This window comes from Liolophura sinensis, chromosome 7 (assembly GCF_032854445.1).
Source record: "Liolophura sinensis isolate JHLJ2023 chromosome 7, CUHK_Ljap_v2, whole genome shotgun sequence".
NCBI classification, from domain to species: domain Eukaryota; kingdom Metazoa; phylum Mollusca; class Polyplacophora; order Chitonida; family Chitonidae; genus Liolophura; species Liolophura sinensis.
This window is the reverse complement of record NC_088301.1, coordinates 6,534,751-6,553,208: the sequence shown is the minus strand read 5'-3', so window position 1 is coordinate 6,553,208 and position 18,458 is coordinate 6,534,751. Positions and strand designations below refer to the sequence as shown.

The window sequence follows — 18,458 nt, the reverse complement described above, 5'->3', positions numbered from 1 at the left end:
AAAGGTTGAGGAATTAAGGTATTATGACAAGTGGACATAATGTTTCTGTATACTTCGGTCTAGTATGAAAACTGGACATGAATCTACAAACATGTACAAACAAATTAAGATTTTCACGGTTATTCATTATGCTTTGCCCATGAATATTGAGCTAGCTTATTTGGCATTTGTTTCATAATTTTACCATTTCTACCATAAAATGTATTCCCCTATTCATAAAACAAACAAACATGTTCTTTCTGACAGCACAGGTGTAAAAAAAAAAATAAGCAGTAAAAATGAAAACATTCTTACAACAATGTAACACATGATCAGTTAAAAATGTTGAAGGAACAAAAATGCAATCCTGCAGGCAGTGCTGGTGGGCAGTTTTTTTTGATGCTTGATTACTCTTATGGCGGGTATTTAAGAGCATATTTTTTATACCATTAATATAACTTCTATTAATATAATAGAAACTTTGATACTTAATTACTGTTATGGCGGGTATTTAAGAGCATATTTTTTATACCATTAATATAAGTCTATTTTTTACAGGACTTACTGCAATCAGAACGTTAATGGGTCTTACTTGTGTACTTGTGAAGACAAAAGACTTAAGACTTAAGCATATAAAACATAATTCATTTCACACAAAAGCACTAGACCAGTGTACCTATTTATTAAACTATTAAAAAAAGATTTTAGTTGATCTCTACACAAATCTGAGTGTACAAACTTGAAATCAACCTACACATTACAGCATACATCTTGATGTACATGTTATGAGCACACAAGCCTTTCACGTATGAGAACGTCTTATAAAATGAAGGGTAATATGGCCTTCCTGCTGCGCGGGTACTCCTTGAACTCTCGCCTGTAATTGCGCAGTTTGCCCAGAGCCCATATTGACATCTGGTAGAATCCCGCTGCCGTGAATAAGGCCGCTATAACACAGAAACGACGACGAGTTAATACAGATCCCTGGTAATGATTTTTTCAGACAGAATACCTGGTACAACCTCAAGTCAGACCTAGGGAGTGCAGTAGTATCAATAATCAGATCTAAGGAGCACAGAGGTAATTACAAATCAGACCTAGGGAGTGCAGTAGTATCAATAATCAGATCTAAGGAGCACAGAGGTAATTACAAATCAGACCTAGGGGGTGCAGTAGTATCAATAATCAGATCTAAGGGGCACAGAGGTAATTACAAATCAGATCTAGGGAGTGCAGTAGTATCAATAATCAGGTATCAGGGGCACAAAGGTAATCACGAATCAGACCTAGGGAGTGCAGTAGTATCAATAATCAGATCTAAGGAGCATAGAGGTAATTACAAATCAGACCTAGGGAGTGCAGTAGTATCAATAATCAGATCTAAGGAGCACAGAGGTAATTACGAATCAGACCTAGGGAGTGCAGTAGTACCAATAATCAGGTATAAGGGGCACAAAGGTAATCACGAATCAGACTTAGCTAGTGCTGTAGTATCTGTCATCAATTCTGAGGAGATGCAGTAATTACCAATCAGACCTAGGGAGTGCTCTTATATCTATGATCAGATCTAAGGAGACGCAGTAATTACAAATCAGACTTAGGGAGTGCTGTAGTATCTGTCATCAGGTCTGAGGAGACGCAGTAATTACCAATCAGACCTAGGGAGTGCTCTTATATCTATGATCAGATCTAAGGAGACGCAGTAATTACGAATCAGACTTAGGAAGTGCTGTAGTATCTGTCATCAGGTCTGAGGAGACGCAGTAATTACCAATCAGACCTAGGGAGTGCTCTTATATCTATGATCAGATCTAAGGAGACGCGGTAATTACGAATCAGGTCATGAGTAGTACTGTGGTAATTACGAATCAGATATGTGATCAAAGGAAACTGACAGCTAAACAGAGACCTAGGGATGAGGGCTTAGAGGAGACTCACCTGGAAGTGATTGTGAGAGTACACTGAAGCCAATCCAGGCCAGAGCCTCGTACGTGTAGTTAGGACAGGAGACCAGGCTGGCTAGGCAGGTTAGAGGGTTGCTAGTGGGGTTCAGAATGCGGCGCAGTTTGGTTCCTGAGGATATAAAAGAAAGAGCATTTAAGCTTTGTGTTATATACAATTTCTTAAATTGTCCAACCTTCTTTCTCACGTGTGTATCCTAAGAAAACAAGAAAGCCATTCTATTCAACACCACAATCACACAATTAAAAAACCCTGGAGCGTCTTGATTTTAAACATTAACTAATCATCTCTATCATAATTAAAGAAGCCTTTTGTTAAGTTTGTAGGCGCACAAACAGCATCTAACAATAACAATACTTTGTGCTAATGTGTGTGTTTATGCTTACTTACCATTGTAACTTAATTTGGTAATTATGTAGTTCTATCAATTTACATAATATTGCATTTATATCATCACATCACCAATTAGAACAGAAACTAATTATTGTCAATATGCTTTATTTGTTAAATGGTTGACGCTAAACATGCCTGGGGGTCGTAAATTCTTCAGAGCGATGTGGATAGAGAGATTACCCAATTCAGCAACCTGGGGAAACAAAAGGAGAACAGCCAATACAACTCTTGAAGACTAGATGTACATTACTAGGAACTTAACAAAAAGATGAGTTTCACAGCTGCTGAAGCTTGGGTATGCTTCATTCACTCCCAACAGAGGTCCCAACAGGATCTAGTTGCCCTAATGTATCGTATCGTTTCAATGTTCAGCAGTGGAGACTAGTGCCACCACCACTGTAATTCTTCAACCTTTTCGCATGTTTGCAAGGTTTTTATTCAAGCATATTCTGAAGGCATTATTCTGTGTGGACTGATAAACTTATACATTTTGTGAAGCCCTGAAATTGGTCAATCTATTCAATGTAGTTTGTCTCCAAAATAAAATTCAAAATGTGCATAATTTGCAATGAAAGTTGCTCTTTCATATGCGAAAAGGTTGAAGATTATGGGTATGTCTCATGTGTCTTGCGACAGTATGGAGTCACAACTTCCAAAACACTAGGATGTCACACTGTGAAAATGGCAGCCAGTGCTTGTGGAACTTTTCTTTGTGAAAATAATTCATTAAGTATTTCAAATATTAGCCTTTACAGTTGTCTAATGTAATGTTGTGCAAAAAATTTTCATCACTTGGTGTCTTTGTTCTTAGAATGTCTGGTTGTAATTGGTGATCCCTGTCATCCCATTGTAGCAGTTTTTGTGGTCAATGAACCAGGGCCATATTCACATCATGACACTCCAAAATATAAGGAGAACAAGCCATGGCATTTTTAGCAAATTACAGAAACATCTATGTATTTACTCCAAATGATAACTTTCAGATCAAAAAAATCATTACAGTTCAATTTTAAAGCAAATTATATTAATGCAGTGACAGAGCAGTATTTACAGTAAGAGGCACCCATGCTTCAAGTTACTTCACAGCAAGTTGTAAAAACATCTCAACGGCCTATTAACTTACCACAAACAAAGCTAGTCCTCCGTAAAGCTGAACATTGCCGTATGCTGAAAATTGTATATTGTTTTAGCTCATTCAAAGTTCTTATTACAATTGTAAGTTCACAGACGTTGTAAACCACATTTCAAACAATCCTTATTATTTTAACACATCTCCAAATAAGTGTGACAGTATGCAGACTTGAAAATGATTAGTTAACTTTTTTCTGTAAAACTTTGGTCTTAATATAAGAGAACAAAGAGAATGAAAACCCATGTTTATATTTAACTGGAAGAGCTATAAAAAACAATACTGTCTTCGTATTAGTAACATTGCAAACTGGCACAAAAAATCAGGGTTATTTAAAGAGCGACATACCTGGAGGGGTATACAGAGGATGGTTGATGAAGTAAGAGACAAAGGCTGTGAAGCCCCAGTAATACAAGGAATTCTGAAATTCGAAATTCATTTCAAACACATTCTGAGCTTTACTTAATATTGCATATATTTCATTCCATGGCAAACTTATTTACAGTTGAGGCATTAAACTACAATAAACAAAAAATCAAACAGAAGTCTTTCTCTCTTTTTTTTTCCATATGATCCAGCTCATGATTATATCTAATTTCCCTGATTTGTAAACATTCTGATTGCCCTGATTTGTGTTTTGCCCTCTACTGAAGAATACTTCACCTGCACCCTGGCAGTCAGTGTCTTGGGTAGAGGAAACCAGAGTGTTTTTGGTACATCAACTGTCAATGGCGAGCAACTGACAAACTGGCAACAGACAATGCAATGTGCCTGGTTTCACACAAAAATGGGCTCCATCTGCCTGGTATGTTGTTTGTTTGCTTGAAGGCAATTGATCTCGAACAAAGATTATTTAATAAGCACTTAATGCCTTGTTTTATGAGTGGAGGAAACCAGACTGTCCAAACAGTTCAAACAGATTAAACGACAGGTCTTTGCCCTAAGACACCTTACAAAACATAAATGGATTCAAGGCCCTTGCAGTTGTGGGCAGCCAGCACTTTAACTATTAGCCAGAACGGGTCCTAACAAACTTTGTATGTGATGTCAACCACATATTTTCATCAAGGCACCAAGAGCAGTGGATGTAACGGGATCCCTAAAAGGCACTCTTCTGGGGTTGCATTTCCACCACTACCTCGTTTACTAGACTTGGTTTTTTGAGATAACGGTGAAGAAAAATCATTACATCCTAACATACTTAGCTCTGTGGAAATGCACAGCTTAACCAGGTAAAAGAGTAGGGGAGTTTCAACCTCTTTTATAGCTGAAGGTAGAAAAAGTCCAACAATATCATGTGACCTGTCAAAAATGTTGGGCAACTATTTTTTATCACACTCACCATAACATGGGCATCTGAAAGAAGTGGTATAAAAAGTAATTCAGAGTGAAGGAATGATAGAGAAGATTGAGAATCTGAATGTTTGTGAACTTGAGAAGTTCCTAAAGGAAAGGGGTATTATTTGTGCCTCTGGAAAAGGGTGAGACAGGTGATCAGTAAATTAATGTCAACAAAGTTTACCTAACATTTTTCATCATTCATATGACACAGCAGGACTGTATTTACCTTTGATGACACAACAGTTCTGTCTTGAAACTCCCCTATTCAGTCACATACCTTGAATATGTTCATTATGGGCATGGTGGCATGGGAGAAGCGATGGACAAACACAGTCTCCAGTAATCTCTTAGCATAATGGAATGTCCAGCAGGCTAAAGCAATACTGAAACAACAACGACAATAATTACAGACTGTTAGTTATCTATTTGATTGTTTTTTAACTCCACACTCAAAACCTTTTAGAGTTGTATGCGTGGAGGAAACACATTTGCTTGGAGAAATCAAATGACCTTCGGCAAGTTACTGACAATCTTTCTCATATGAGAAGTACAGATTTTCACACACGACAACTGGAAGACATGTTTTTCAATGAATGCAGGACTGCAGGTTAACCGCTTAATGTCACAAAGGCCACAGAAGCAATTCCCTACCTTTGCTCGTCCTAGTGATTGAAAGGCAAACGCCTCTAACCTGCAGACCACCCCCTAGTTCGCATTCATGCATTAAAGAAAACTTGGTACAGGGGCATCAGGTTAAAGTGCTGTTTCAGATCCAAGAGAAACCAGGCATAAAAATGATATGAAGGATACCTAATGGAATAGAGCGAATGCCAAGGTTCAAAAAGATTTACAATAAACAACACTTTTTTAACATGTACAGGTGAAAAAATCTCACAAAGAAACTCCTTTTCCTGATGTGATGTAAAAATTAATTCCTAATGTGATGATGAATGAGACAGATATGATGTTGAGCAAGTCAGTCATTCCAGGAATGACACCGTGTGCGTTTAAGGGTTTATCACCTCTGTAGCGGTGTTTACTGTCAAACCTGATACCGCTGAACCTTGTTTCACACTGAGTCAAATCCAGAGAATGCATAGTATTCGAGGGATTTGACAAGGAAGGCCAAGCATTCAACAGTTTCCAATGATGTCAGAACGACATACCTGTGGGTGTGTAATACCTGGTGGGTCAAATCCAGTACATAGTCCATAAGACTTTATGCTTGAACACAATATTTATACCATACACAATATCTTGCTACAACATATACAGAAAAGGTATAGAAGTACAAGGAGTTCAGTTACACTTTTATTGCAACTGTTCACACAAACACAGTGATAATATTACCATTTATTAGGACTTACTGTACAGCTTTAGCATATGGCTCTGAGGTAGCTCCAGCCCCGTAGATACAGGAGGGTCGGATATAAAAGATTGGATAGATCAACAGCGGACCCGCATACTCTGTCAGAAATACCTGCGAATATAAACAATTGTTCATATTTATTTTTCTTCTCTAATGGTTTATCACTGGAGTCCAAATTATCAATAGTGTGCCTATGCTTAAGGTTAAAGCCAGACTCCAAGTGTGACAGTGGCTCTGCATTTTTGATATTAACCTCAGACACTGCCAGTTTAATTCAGATCAAAAATATCTTCTCACTCTAAATCCCTACGGCGTAGTGTTTTCCCATGTCAGTTGTAACAGATCCACACACACGGATCTTAATACATATTCCGTCTCACTTTGGTTACTGACAATCAAACCAAAATATGTCCACAAAATGCCAGATATATTTTGAAGTGATGTCGAGTTGTGCATTTCACCTTGGAAATCATATTTGGTCTTGTGGTTTGGTGCATAGCCACAATGGACTTGTAGAAATCATGAAGAATGTGGTCAAGGCTTCTCCTCTAAATCTACTTGGCCTATAAATATGTAGGCAGAAGGCCTTTGAGGTCAAGGTGGTTAGTGGGTCAGCCCAGCGCAACGATCCAGGAGCCTCTCACCAATGCTGTCACTGTAAGTTCAAGTCCAAATCATGCTGGCTTCCTCTCCCGCCGTACGTGGGAAGGTCTGCCAGCAACCTGTGGATGGTCATGTATTTCCTCAGGGCCCTAACCAGTTTCCTTCCACCAAAATGCTGGCCGTCGTCGTATGTAAAGTGAAATATTCTTGAGCACGGCGTAATTAATTTATTTATTTATTTGCTTGGTGTTTTACGACATACTCAAGAATATTTCACTTATGCAACGGCAGCCAACATTATGGTATGAGGAAACCATCTGCAGGTACTGCCAGAAAGGAAGTCAACATGAGCTGGACTTGAACTCACGGCGCCCCTGCGTCAATGCGCCGCGTTGGTATGCTAACCCCATTTGCCACGAAGGCCACAGTATGGCATAAAACAGCCATCAAATAAATAAATAAAACATCTATATGCAAATGTAAAAACAGCATGAACTTTACAAGTCAAAATACATGCATCTAAAAACAAAACTTATTTCAATGTGTTTAATTGTCTAAATCCTACCCTTTTGATGGGTAGGTATTCTACTTACAGTGGTCCATCCTACTTGAGGTCCCAGATCCTTGAAATAGAGAACACCTTTAGCGCCTAACCCAAGGCTCGATAGAGTATCCTCATCTTTCAAGCTACGTCCACCTGAAAGTGTTTTCAAACAATGCGATGAATTTTGAATGAGGCTGTTTCTTCTGATTCAATACAAATAACGATCAGTAAAAATGTAAAAACTGAAATCTAATCTAAATGATCATCCAATCTCCATCTAAACACCACTCCCATTGTGGAACTATAGCTACTGTAATTCTTCACCTTTTTCGCGTGATTGCATGATGATTCAAGCACATTCTGAGGGCATTATTCTGCGTAGCCTTCTAAAGTTACTGTGAAGCCCTGAAATTGGTCGACCAAACCAATGTGGTTCTGTCTCCAAAATCAAATTCAAAAGGTGCATAAATTGCACTGAAAGATGCTCTTTCATATGTGAAAAGGTTGAGCAAATAGGGTACATGAATTTGAAAGCAAGCTAGTGATGACAGAGTGGAAGCTCTTACTTTCAATTTCACACGACATAAAACGATACTTTTTCTAGACACCTACGTGGTTCCAAACGATAACTTTGCCTCTCAGGATAAAGGCTCGTTTCTGAAATGAGAGAATGAATAAATGAATTTGCTATTTCAGCAATATTTCAAAGAAAAAAAAGACACCAAATTACAGCACTTCTCAATTATACACGTCACTTTAGCTAACTATTCCAATTACATGTATAAATACATTCACCGTATAGAAAGACCTGCAGCAGAAAAACCATGTGCTGAAGGAACATTGGGCTGGAATTCTGGTACCAGAAAAGGTTAAATTGATCTGTAATGTATTCATGTAGTCATTTAAGATTGCTATGGTCAAGGACATAAATTTCATCAAAGGTAATATATTATGACGATTACTTGCCTCTAAAACTGCACTCTACAGTAGGGAAGTTTATAATTTTTCCTTCTTATCAAGATGCAATTACTTGAACACCTTTTTCTTTTTAGTTTATTCACCTGATAGCTGTTTTCTGTTGACGCATTTAAAACGTGCTCTATTCTCCACGAGTAATACGAAAACAATATAATGCCAATCACTCCATTCAATATAAAATAGGTCAATGTGACAGTTCATACTTTTTGTACATTGTCTATTGTCAAATGATAAGTCAAATATGAATACATACACCTAAGTGGCTCTAGCAAACCAAAAAGACCAAAAATCCATGTATTGCACAAATTTTTTTTATTGGTAAAAAGAAAAAAATACACCCTGCTAAAACCACACTGGTGTTTTGTTTTTGTGAATTTTGTAATTTGCAGTAATTAATACGCACATGACTGAACATCCCACTCAAGGTGATTGTGCTCTCCATACATCCAAACCGGAGTTCAAAACCTTAACATTTAACTTAGCACTGACTGTAATGCACAACCTTGAGGCTAAGGTGTGGAGTTTGCAAGTTACTGTAATTAATTATGCACATAGGGCATATCCCTCTCGTATTATTGTCATCTGCATGTATGCAATATCTGAGCTCAACACATGCTGTACAGTTTAGGAAACCATCCTTAACATTGCTTTCACTGTTACTGGATGCTGACAATTGAGGTATGACATAAGCCTACTTAGATACTTTGTACAGCCGAGCCAAAAATACATTCGGAATTATAGACATTTATTTATTCATTTATTTGACTGGTGTTTTACGCCGTACCCAAGAATATTTCACTTACACGACAGCGGCCTGCATTATGGTGGGAGGAAACCAGGCAGAGCCCTGGGGAAACCCAGGACCATCCACAGGTTGCTGCAGACCTTCCCACTTACGGCCGGAGGAATTATAGAGAAGCTACAGTACACAAGGTGATAGACTTTTTTACGTACACAATCTGTTTTGACAAGTCACTGATGAACTTTGCAACAGGTATTGTATAGATTTTACAACAAGTGGTCTTCAACGATTCAGGAAATGGCCACATGAACGTTGTTGATCATTTTTTTTTGATCACCAACAAAAATCTAAACTTACTTATTTTTCTATATTCCTTTTTGACATCTAAAATGGTAGAAGCTGGTGTGACCTGTCCATACAAAAGAGATTTGAATGATGCATCAAGGAATTAAAATATTCAAATATTCAGATCTTTCTACTAAAATTATGAAACATTAGAAATCATCATTATGTATATCCACTATGATTAGCTGCTAACTACAACAAGCAACTGAGCACTTTAACAAGTTCATCAACATTTCATAAAATTTATACTAGCATGAATCTAGTTTAAGGAGTGAATTAAATTAAAGTGACAGAAAATTGTTAGATTCCAGTGATGTTAAGTTCATTGAACTATTTTCACTTTTGGCAGAATTCTTCTTACAGCAGAGGTTTAGCCAATGGGGTGATTCTCAAAAAGTTAACATGGAAGAGATAGGGTAAATAGGAGGAAATTTTGAAATGTGATTACAAATTTCGGCTAAATCCACGTGTGTGTCTCATGGTTACCAGTGTGATGTCTGCTCATGTGTATTAACAAGCAATTTTATCACTAGTGTGTGAAAGGGAAAAAATAGGTTATAATAGTCAATGACACAAAAAGTGGGGAAAAAACTCATCATAGTACTGAAACATTCAACTGATTTTCCAATTACATTGGATAAAATTTTCAGTGGTGTTTTCACTCATGCATGCTAACGCATAATTTTTCTTATTTCCATATCTTGAAAATTTAACTCACAGAAGTCAGTGTTGCCAGCGGCTTCTGGGATTTTGCATCAAGGATTTCTACCTGAAACACACAAAGGATCATCAGAAATACACAAAATCTATCACAAATTAGCCTGAAATCATATATGAAATTACTTCAGGTCTCATTTCAAGTTGAGGAACTGCCATTTCAAGCTGATGTTCAATTTTCCTCGAAATCTGGACTACAGTAAATGACCTAAAGTTTCGCCCTAAGACTTGGAAAGTGCATCCCATGATTCACTGCACTGACTGTGGTTCCTACTGACTGGGTGCCATGGGAAAGAATCGGGGGTGGTCAGGGGATTATATGGACATTTCAAGAATGTAATACACAAGCTCACGCTTCACTGAGCAGTCGGTCTATGCTCCTACCACCAATGGTTCATGTTTTCCTCATAATGAATTTAGTACACATAGGCTTACTTCACAAAAAGGTGCACCACAATTTTTTTACGATCGCCATTTTATGATGAACGGGGATTTGAGAGAAAACTCTCTGGAGAAGAAGAACGACTACTTAATACCTTTGCAAATGTGGAGTGACGTCAAATATCCCTGAAAATGCAGAGCTCTTTATGTACAAAAGTAAAACAGACTTTCACACCCCACGAATCCTTACTTGCAAATTGCCAGCAGATCATGTCAAACTGCATTTAAAGCGACAACTTTACAAAAAAATAATCTTTCCTGTGGCTGGTGACACATAAATCACACCTGGGCAGCTTTGCATATCGGTAATCATAATCAAAACATACACTTTATTTGATACATAGCCAATCTCACTGTTGTGCGAACTCCTATTGTGTCAGAGCCAGTCCGACTCCCGATATGCCAGACTTGCACATGGTGATACAGAAAAGAAGTCAAGGTTAATTAAGGTACATGTAGTTTTCGGAGTATGTTTTCTGTGTTTAATGAGAGGTCTGCGATTTCAAAACATGGGAAAAGTAACTCTTCTGCAACAAGAGGACAGTTTTAATGGTAACGAAACAATGTGCACGTAGAGTGACATACATCATTCATATTATATGAGAGGTTGTTGACAGATATTTCTCAGTGAAATCCATTTGTAGGTGAAATACATGTGTACGCATATTTTTTGCATAACGAGGTCTCTGACAACATTAACGAATCAAAAGATAATGCTGCGACATGACTTCCACGTAAACTTTGTGTCATTTACCATAACATCATCTATCCTGTTATAATACCATAATGTGTTCTGTGTGGATCTTTCATTCACTATATCCGATGGGGGATTTTCCCTTCATTTAATACATTTATCTTTAGTAGAAGATGAGATGCAGTGGATACTTTTCAGACGGTTACTTGAACATAACAGGTAGTGTTCCTTTATGACCTGATATTGACATGACGGCAGCCAATCTGGTACCATAACAAATGATATTTTGCAGCGTGAATTGTGAGAGTTACGGAGTGAAAAAGTTCCAAATGTGTTTGTTTGACAGTAAGGAACATGCATTTACTGCATCTTCACACCAGCATGAAAGGCATGAAAGATGGGGGTTCTCGCAAATTAACGTCACTAAAAGGTGTGATTTTACTATAGTTGCTACTACAGTATAATCATCTTGCATAGTCGGGTCCGTTGGCTCAATAGTGTCATGAGCAGGGAGAGGTAAATCACGCCTTGTAGCCACGTAAGCTTTCGGGAGCTCCCACCTTCCACCTAATCCTGAGTGTACTTACTAGATGCCTAAAATGCATGTTTCAATGTGTGTCACCCAATGTGAAGAATTTCCATGACTCGGGCTTAACCCTTCACAGTGCTGCATGCCGGCACCTTTTGGCTTTGCTTCAATATTATTTTGAAGTCACTATACAGTACTGGCTTCAAAATAATATTGGAAGGCGCCGTCAGGACCACAACCTTCACATGTTCCAATAAAGGCTAACTTTCGAAAAATACATGTACTCTGTTACCATCTTATAAGACATATTGCTACAGTATGAAGAATGTCCACACACATGTAAATGTACATGATCATGTAGGCCGTTAGGTCAACTGAACTACACACTGCTGTGGCAAGGATGTCACAGCTAAACTAGCAGCATCTCATGCAGATTATTGTAAATATATGCAATATCATGTCACTAAACCAGATCTAAAGCCATGCAAACATATAATAGTTGAACCTGCACATTGATCTTACCACCATCTTGACACCTGTTTCTATCCAGTACCACAGTCCGACTCACTCCCTTTGGAGTCCCATGATCCCATGTTATAGCATGGTGTACTATGTATGTCACCTCCGAGGAGCACATGGGAATAAGATGAATCAGGTTCTTGTAAATGTACGAGTCGAAACACATGACTACGGTGAAACAAAATGGCGGCGTCTACAAAATCGGGTAAAATTGATCAGAATTACCTTGGCGACTTTGCCAGATTAATGCCTTAACAAGTGGCTTCTCCAGAGCCATTTGATTTTAGATTAGAAACAATTCTTATTTCTTGAATATATTTCACTACACATTTTTGTTGAGATGATGCTATTTCTTTCTCATGAGTGCCCTATGACATTAACTGATTAAAATAAAACAACAACAACGATTTGTTTTTCACACATTAGCGAAAAGTAAAATATCTCATCATTCTTGGGAGTTGTTCTGCACTTGAATGCTCTCTACCGTCCGGCTTCATCAGTCCATACGTAACGGGGCAAAATCAAGAATGTTTTTCTTTTTTCCTGCATAATATGTGCTTTCAGTTCATAATCTAAAGTTTATGAAACTTCAAGAGGCATTTGTTATTTTAATCCATCCAGAAGTTGCAGGACAAATTTATAGTTTCAAGCACATAGGTTCCAGGCAAGGAGCAGGAGGTGATACGCTGATTTTTGCCGATTCCTAAAGTTGAAAGTACTACAGAACACTGAAACTATTACATGTGAAGGCTAGGCACATTCTGATTACTTTTCCCGAAAGAATTTCTTATCTAAAGGGTATAATTTTCATTTAAAAACTGGCTTTGTTTTCACCTGGAGTACCTGTGTCATGTGAACTCACCTGTAGAAGTTATTTTGTTTTAACAGACGTGGTTAGGACATTTGAACATAGATCTGTACATTTTGACCAGTAGCCTTTTATTTGTTTCTGTTACAGAATGGCAAGATCTTGATGATGACGACGATGATGATGATATTCTCTTTGTGGGTTTGCACTGTCCCAGTACAAAAAAGTTCACAAGTAATCGTCCAACGTCACAAGTAAGCAAGGGAACAATGAAGAAACCAGCACAGTGGGTAGCTCCATCCTTTGACAGCTTTGATGACTTTATGGATTCAGGCTCACAGAAAGCTGTCAAAACTAAGCAGGCAAAACTGTCAAATACAAGCTTTGCGGGCTCATTTCCTTCTGCCACATCTCGAACACAACCATGTCGTTCACTGGGCAGTGGAGGTGCCAAAGGCCATCTTGGACGATCTGTGCAAAAGAGAACAGTTGTCAGTGCTGAAGCATTGTGGTCAGAAAAGTACTGTCCCCAGACTAAAGCTGATCTGGCTGTTCATCCCAAGAAAGTGGGTGAAGTAGAGATGTGGTTTCAGAATTACCAGAAGAAAGCTGGCAGGGCATGCCCATTGCTGTTACTAACTGGACCAGCAGGTTGTGGAAAGACAGCAACGCTGAAAGTGCTGGCCAGAGAGATGGGACTGGACATACAGGAATGGATTAACCCAACCAATAGCGGCCGGAGCAGGGAAGACTGGACTGTCGACAGTTTCACTGGGAAGAAGCTTTCAGACAGTGAGTCTCAAGTCAAGGTTTTTCAAGACTTCCTTCTCAGAGCAAACAAATATCAGACCTTGCAGATATTCGGAGGAAGTAGCTCCTCAGGAAAAGTTGTTATCATCGAAGACTTTCCAAACTTTTTCTTCAAGGACCCGCAAAGCTTTCATGATGTGTTACGGAAATACAAACAGCAAGGAAAGTGCCCTCTGGTGTTTGTTGTCAGCGACAGTGCTAGTGGTCAGTCTAATGAAAGGCTGCTGTTTCCACCCAGTATACAGGCTGAGTTAAACATTAGCAACATCAGCTTTAATCCTGTGGCAATGACTTTGCTGACGAAGCTTCTGACTCGTATTGCGAATTCGGAAGATAGTCAGCCTGGAAAAAGCAATACATTCACCAAACCTACAGCTACAGTAGTAGAGTCCATTGCAATGTCTTGTGCAGGTGATATAAGGGGTGCTGTGAATGCCCTTCAGTTTGCTTCACTGAAAGGGAAAGGGGAGATTGTGAAGGGACAAGTGAAAGTTACTAAAGGAACAGTCAAGAAAGGCCAAACACAAAGAGGTAAAGGTTTGTCCAAAAGCAAAACAGATTCTGGCTGCGGGGAAGGAAAAGAAGGGGCTCTGGGCTTCAGGGATTCCTCTCTCTTCCTGTTCCGCGCTCTAGGCAGGGTGTTGTATGCTAAACGCGACCCTGAGGACTCCACACAAAGTCTGACCCTACTACCGTCACACTTGAGCCATCACAATAGAACGCCATTGCAGGTAAATGCCGAGGACGTCATCGACAGGTGTCACATCTCAGGTGACTTCTTTAATGCATATTTACACCAGAACTACCTTGAGTTTTTCTCCACCATTGAGGATGTGGAGCGAGCTAGCGAGTACTTCAGCATTGCTGACTTTCTGACATCACAGTGGGCTGCCAAACGCCTCATGGACGCCTATGCCTCCTCTGTGGCAGTGAGAGGTCTGATGCACTCTAACTGTGCTGGTCCTCCAAGTGGGTCTGGGAGAGGCTGGAAGCCCCTGCACAAGCCACAACTGTATGCATCTACCAGAAAGACTCGTGATACAACCGATGCTGGCAAGGCTTTGTTCCAGGCACATTGGTGCACACCAGAGGTTCTTTTCGCAGAAACCTTGCCGTACATTTCCCTGATTAACATCACCCTGCACAACCCTCGGCAGATCGCCTTTCTACAGGAGATTTGCAGGTTTGCCGAGATGAAAGGTCTAGTTAAGCTGGACGATAAGGAAGGTACTGAGATACAAGAGGAAAATGAGGATGGATTTTCCTGTCTCTCAGCTCCCAAGGTGTCTATGCCAAGTGTGGTCTGTCACAACGAGGACAGCAGTGATACCATCATATCCAACAGTCAGTCCACAGTCAAAGTACCAGCAGAAGATGAGGAGATAGTAATTGATGAGTTTGACGAATTTGATGATTGATTGTTCAAAGCCATTGACTGACTTGCAAGTGTGGCACAAGTGTAATGAAATTCTTTAGTGCTGTGAATTTGACTACAAGGCTATTTATCTGTATTGCCATCAATCATACTCTATTAAATGTACATGTATAAAGTTCTGATGTGTGCTTGACTGGTTCATCATTAGTAGTAATCTCTTTATGTTGAAAGTGAAAAGTTGTTATGTATAGTGCTGAACACCAATCATAATTAAATAAATCACTGTGACCTGTAACACGCTTGGTTCTGTCCCTTAACAATGAATGTAACATCAGGAAGGCTCCTGGTATATGTATTAATCCTTGTGTGTGTACATATATTTATTGAAATCTACAGTTATGTGAACAGTGTTGTCGTGTTGATTCTCTGCTGTAGCAGAATGTTACATGTATAATGTACAATTTAGTACAGTCCTGCAATTATTTTGTGTACAGAATTTGATTTCATGACCTCTAAAGCTGTGTTAACACAGTGTAATATTTGTATAATATTAACCCATCAAATTTGGTTTGTTGAAGAAAAACAAGGTATCTTTTACTACCCTATTTCTTCTAAATTTGGGGACATCTGATCTGCTCATTTTAGCAAATATATTCTGGCAGGAATATTGAGTTTCTTTTTCTCACATGGTCATTAGACCATCTAATGAACAACACACCCATATCTTTACTTTTCCAAAAGGCTGGTAAAGAAATGTGATATTCTACTTTCAACACTACTAATATCTGTCCCAAGTTTTAGAAGAATTAGGGTATATTATAGCAAATATAGGGTTGGTCTTATTTTGATCGACTAGTTAATACGACAAGTTGCACAGTGTTAATGCAGCTTTAACCAGGTGATCAGTGCGTGTTGGGATTTGGTGAAGACATGGAATTGCTTCTTCCTGATGTAGATTCTCATATAACTCAACGATGGTTTTTTTCACCAGTAAATTACTCACTGGCTTTGCTTAACAGAGCTTCTTAACTCACTTTAAGCTTTTTTGTACAATTTCTTTTTTCTGTGATGTTAAGTTGTTGTTGAGAATGGCGTGTTTGTGGACTGATGTTCCTAGGACTGCTGCTGTTCATTTCTTCATGTATATAGAGGTTATTATGGAAGACAGATGTACCATTTACATTCTGGAGCCACATCTTTTGATACCCATGAGTCGAGATTTTACCAAAAAGATATTATTACTAATATAACATGGTTTGTTAAAATTTACCTGAAAATAACTGAAAAAGCATGCAGTTTTTTTAACAAACTGCACAAGATCAGCAATAATATATTGCACAGTTTCACTAATCTTGTATTTTTGATTTCTCGACTCTTGTGTCTGGTCATAAAACCCATCAAGATTAACAAAAAAACACAAATTTTTTTCTAAATAATTGTGTGGTTTTTGTTAACCTTGACTCTCGTATTTTTGACCTGTGGGTATGTGGCTCTAGGAGGCGAGTGGCCACATCTGTCTTCCATTGGTTAAGCTTTATGTTTGTATTGTTATTGTCTGTAGAACATGAAAGATTTGATTCATTGACCCTCACAAGTGAAGTATGATGTGCCTTAAAAAATACTGTTATGCAATAAAACATATAAGACAGTTATTGATTATTGTGTAAACATCTATTTCATTCAAAATCAGTCCCCTCTTACTATCAGAACATACATCCTGTTTTTGAAATGTATTAATTGGGCTTTCAGCTGAAAGCTGTAATCCTATTATTCTTTTTTTCGGATTATTCTTTTTTCAGTTTGCTTTTTAGTATTTTTCTACTAAATTGCAAACCACAGCTATTTGATTCACTTACATGTTCAGTGGTCGTTACCAAATCCCTTGCATTACGCACTGGTATGTATATTGATATTTAATCACTTGAGTGCAGTCTGCAAAATTCAGATTACTGGCCACATGCATGTGCTTCAATATTAAGGCTCTAACCCATGGGCTGACCAAGGGCATTCTGCATATTCAGTGTAATGGTGACAGAGCTTTTCCAGGTGAACACACTTTTACACAAACTGTAATTCTTCAACCTTTTCGCATGTTTTCAAGGTGTTTTTTTCAGCATATTCTGAGGGCATTACTTTGTGTAGAATAAACCAGGGTGTAATTGCTATCTCTACATAATGATCTTGTTCTTCATGAAGGTAAATAGTAGTCATCACTTTTTCTCTGCACCCAATTTTTGTCCAGAGTAGAACTACTACAGTTTCATTTTTGATTGGTAAACATTGGTCAGACCATGTCTTGCAATCCACAGATAACAACGTTGGAGGTTGCCACAGTAGCCATATATTGTCATGTATCACTGTACCTCCAAGTCAATATACACCCAACAAAAATAGAAACTCACAAACCAAAAATGCTATGTTAAAATGACCTTCCATGAAACATGCTCCCTAAAATTATTTATTTTGCGTACTCCAGCCCCTCCCAAGATCAGCTCCAACCAGCGACACAAACTACTGATGAAACTCTTGGCCTGCACAACCCATCAGTCTGAAACCGCCTGAGCCCGCCGACCACATTGGGGCTTTGATCTCAAGGCAGCCTGGTTTCAAATCTGACTGGCTTGGGCCAATGTTCAGGTGCACTGGACACTAATGCACGGTGGAGGTCAGTGCTCTTCAGCAATGAGTCTCGGTACTAACTGTGTCGCGCTGATGGCAGACTCCATGTATGGTGCGGTGTTGGGGAACATTATGGTGGTGCTAGTGTCATGGTGTGGGCAGGTATATGCCATGGATAGCTCACTCGTCTCTATTTTATCAATGGCAACTGGAATGGGCAAAGGGTAGAGACGAAATCCTGAGGACACACTCAGTTCTGATTGTGGTGAACTGTGCTTACTGACCACTCTGTTTTCAAGCTGCCATAGTTCTTGGATTATTGCCCTAAAACGTGAAAATCTGATGGAAAGTGAACCTGGAAGGTCCTGCTTCATGCTATAGCTAACTTGCTGGATTAAAAACTATGCCGCCTTCAAACTGCCATGGAAAGCAGATAACGTTTGTGGCCATCAGTTTTAAAAACGGTCTGAATTACAGCTTGAAAGCTTTCCACCAAAACTGGGAGGTGATTTCTGAACTGTGAACACAAATTGTACACCAAACCAAACATATGCAGTACTT

The 18,458-nt window shown here is 38.8% G+C and overlaps 2 protein-coding genes across 2 annotated transcripts; one reads left to right on the top strand and one right to left on the bottom strand.

Annotated features, from left to right (window-relative positions):
- Nucleotides 1-465: 465 nt before the first annotated feature.
- LOC135470570 (probable very-long-chain enoyl-CoA reductase art-1) lies at nucleotides 466-12,302 on the bottom strand. Its single transcript, XM_064749590.1, has 12 exons — nucleotides 12,289-12,302; nucleotides 10,104-10,154; nucleotides 9,398-9,449; nucleotides 7,933-7,977; nucleotides 7,370-7,473; nucleotides 6,172-6,284; nucleotides 5,082-5,187; nucleotides 3,812-3,884; nucleotides 3,458-3,501; nucleotides 2,470-2,527; nucleotides 1,918-2,052; nucleotides 466-926 (listed from the first exon to the last, which is right to left on the bottom strand). The coding sequence occupies exons 1-12, from the start codon at nucleotides 12,292-12,294 to the stop codon at nucleotides 799-801; spliced, it is 915 nt and encodes a 304-aa protein (XP_064605660.1). The 5' UTR covers nucleotides 12,295-12,302; the 3' UTR covers nucleotides 466-798.
- Nucleotides 12,303-13,248: 946 nt separating this feature from the next.
- On the top strand, nucleotides 13,249-15,570 carry LOC135471263 (cell cycle checkpoint protein RAD17-like). The gene has a single exon (XM_064750425.1). The coding sequence runs from the start codon at nucleotides 13,363-13,365 to the stop codon at nucleotides 15,319-15,321; it is 1,959 nt and encodes a 652-aa protein (XP_064606495.1). The 5' UTR covers nucleotides 13,249-13,362; the 3' UTR covers nucleotides 15,322-15,570.
- Nucleotides 15,571-18,458: the final 2,888 nt, after the last annotated feature.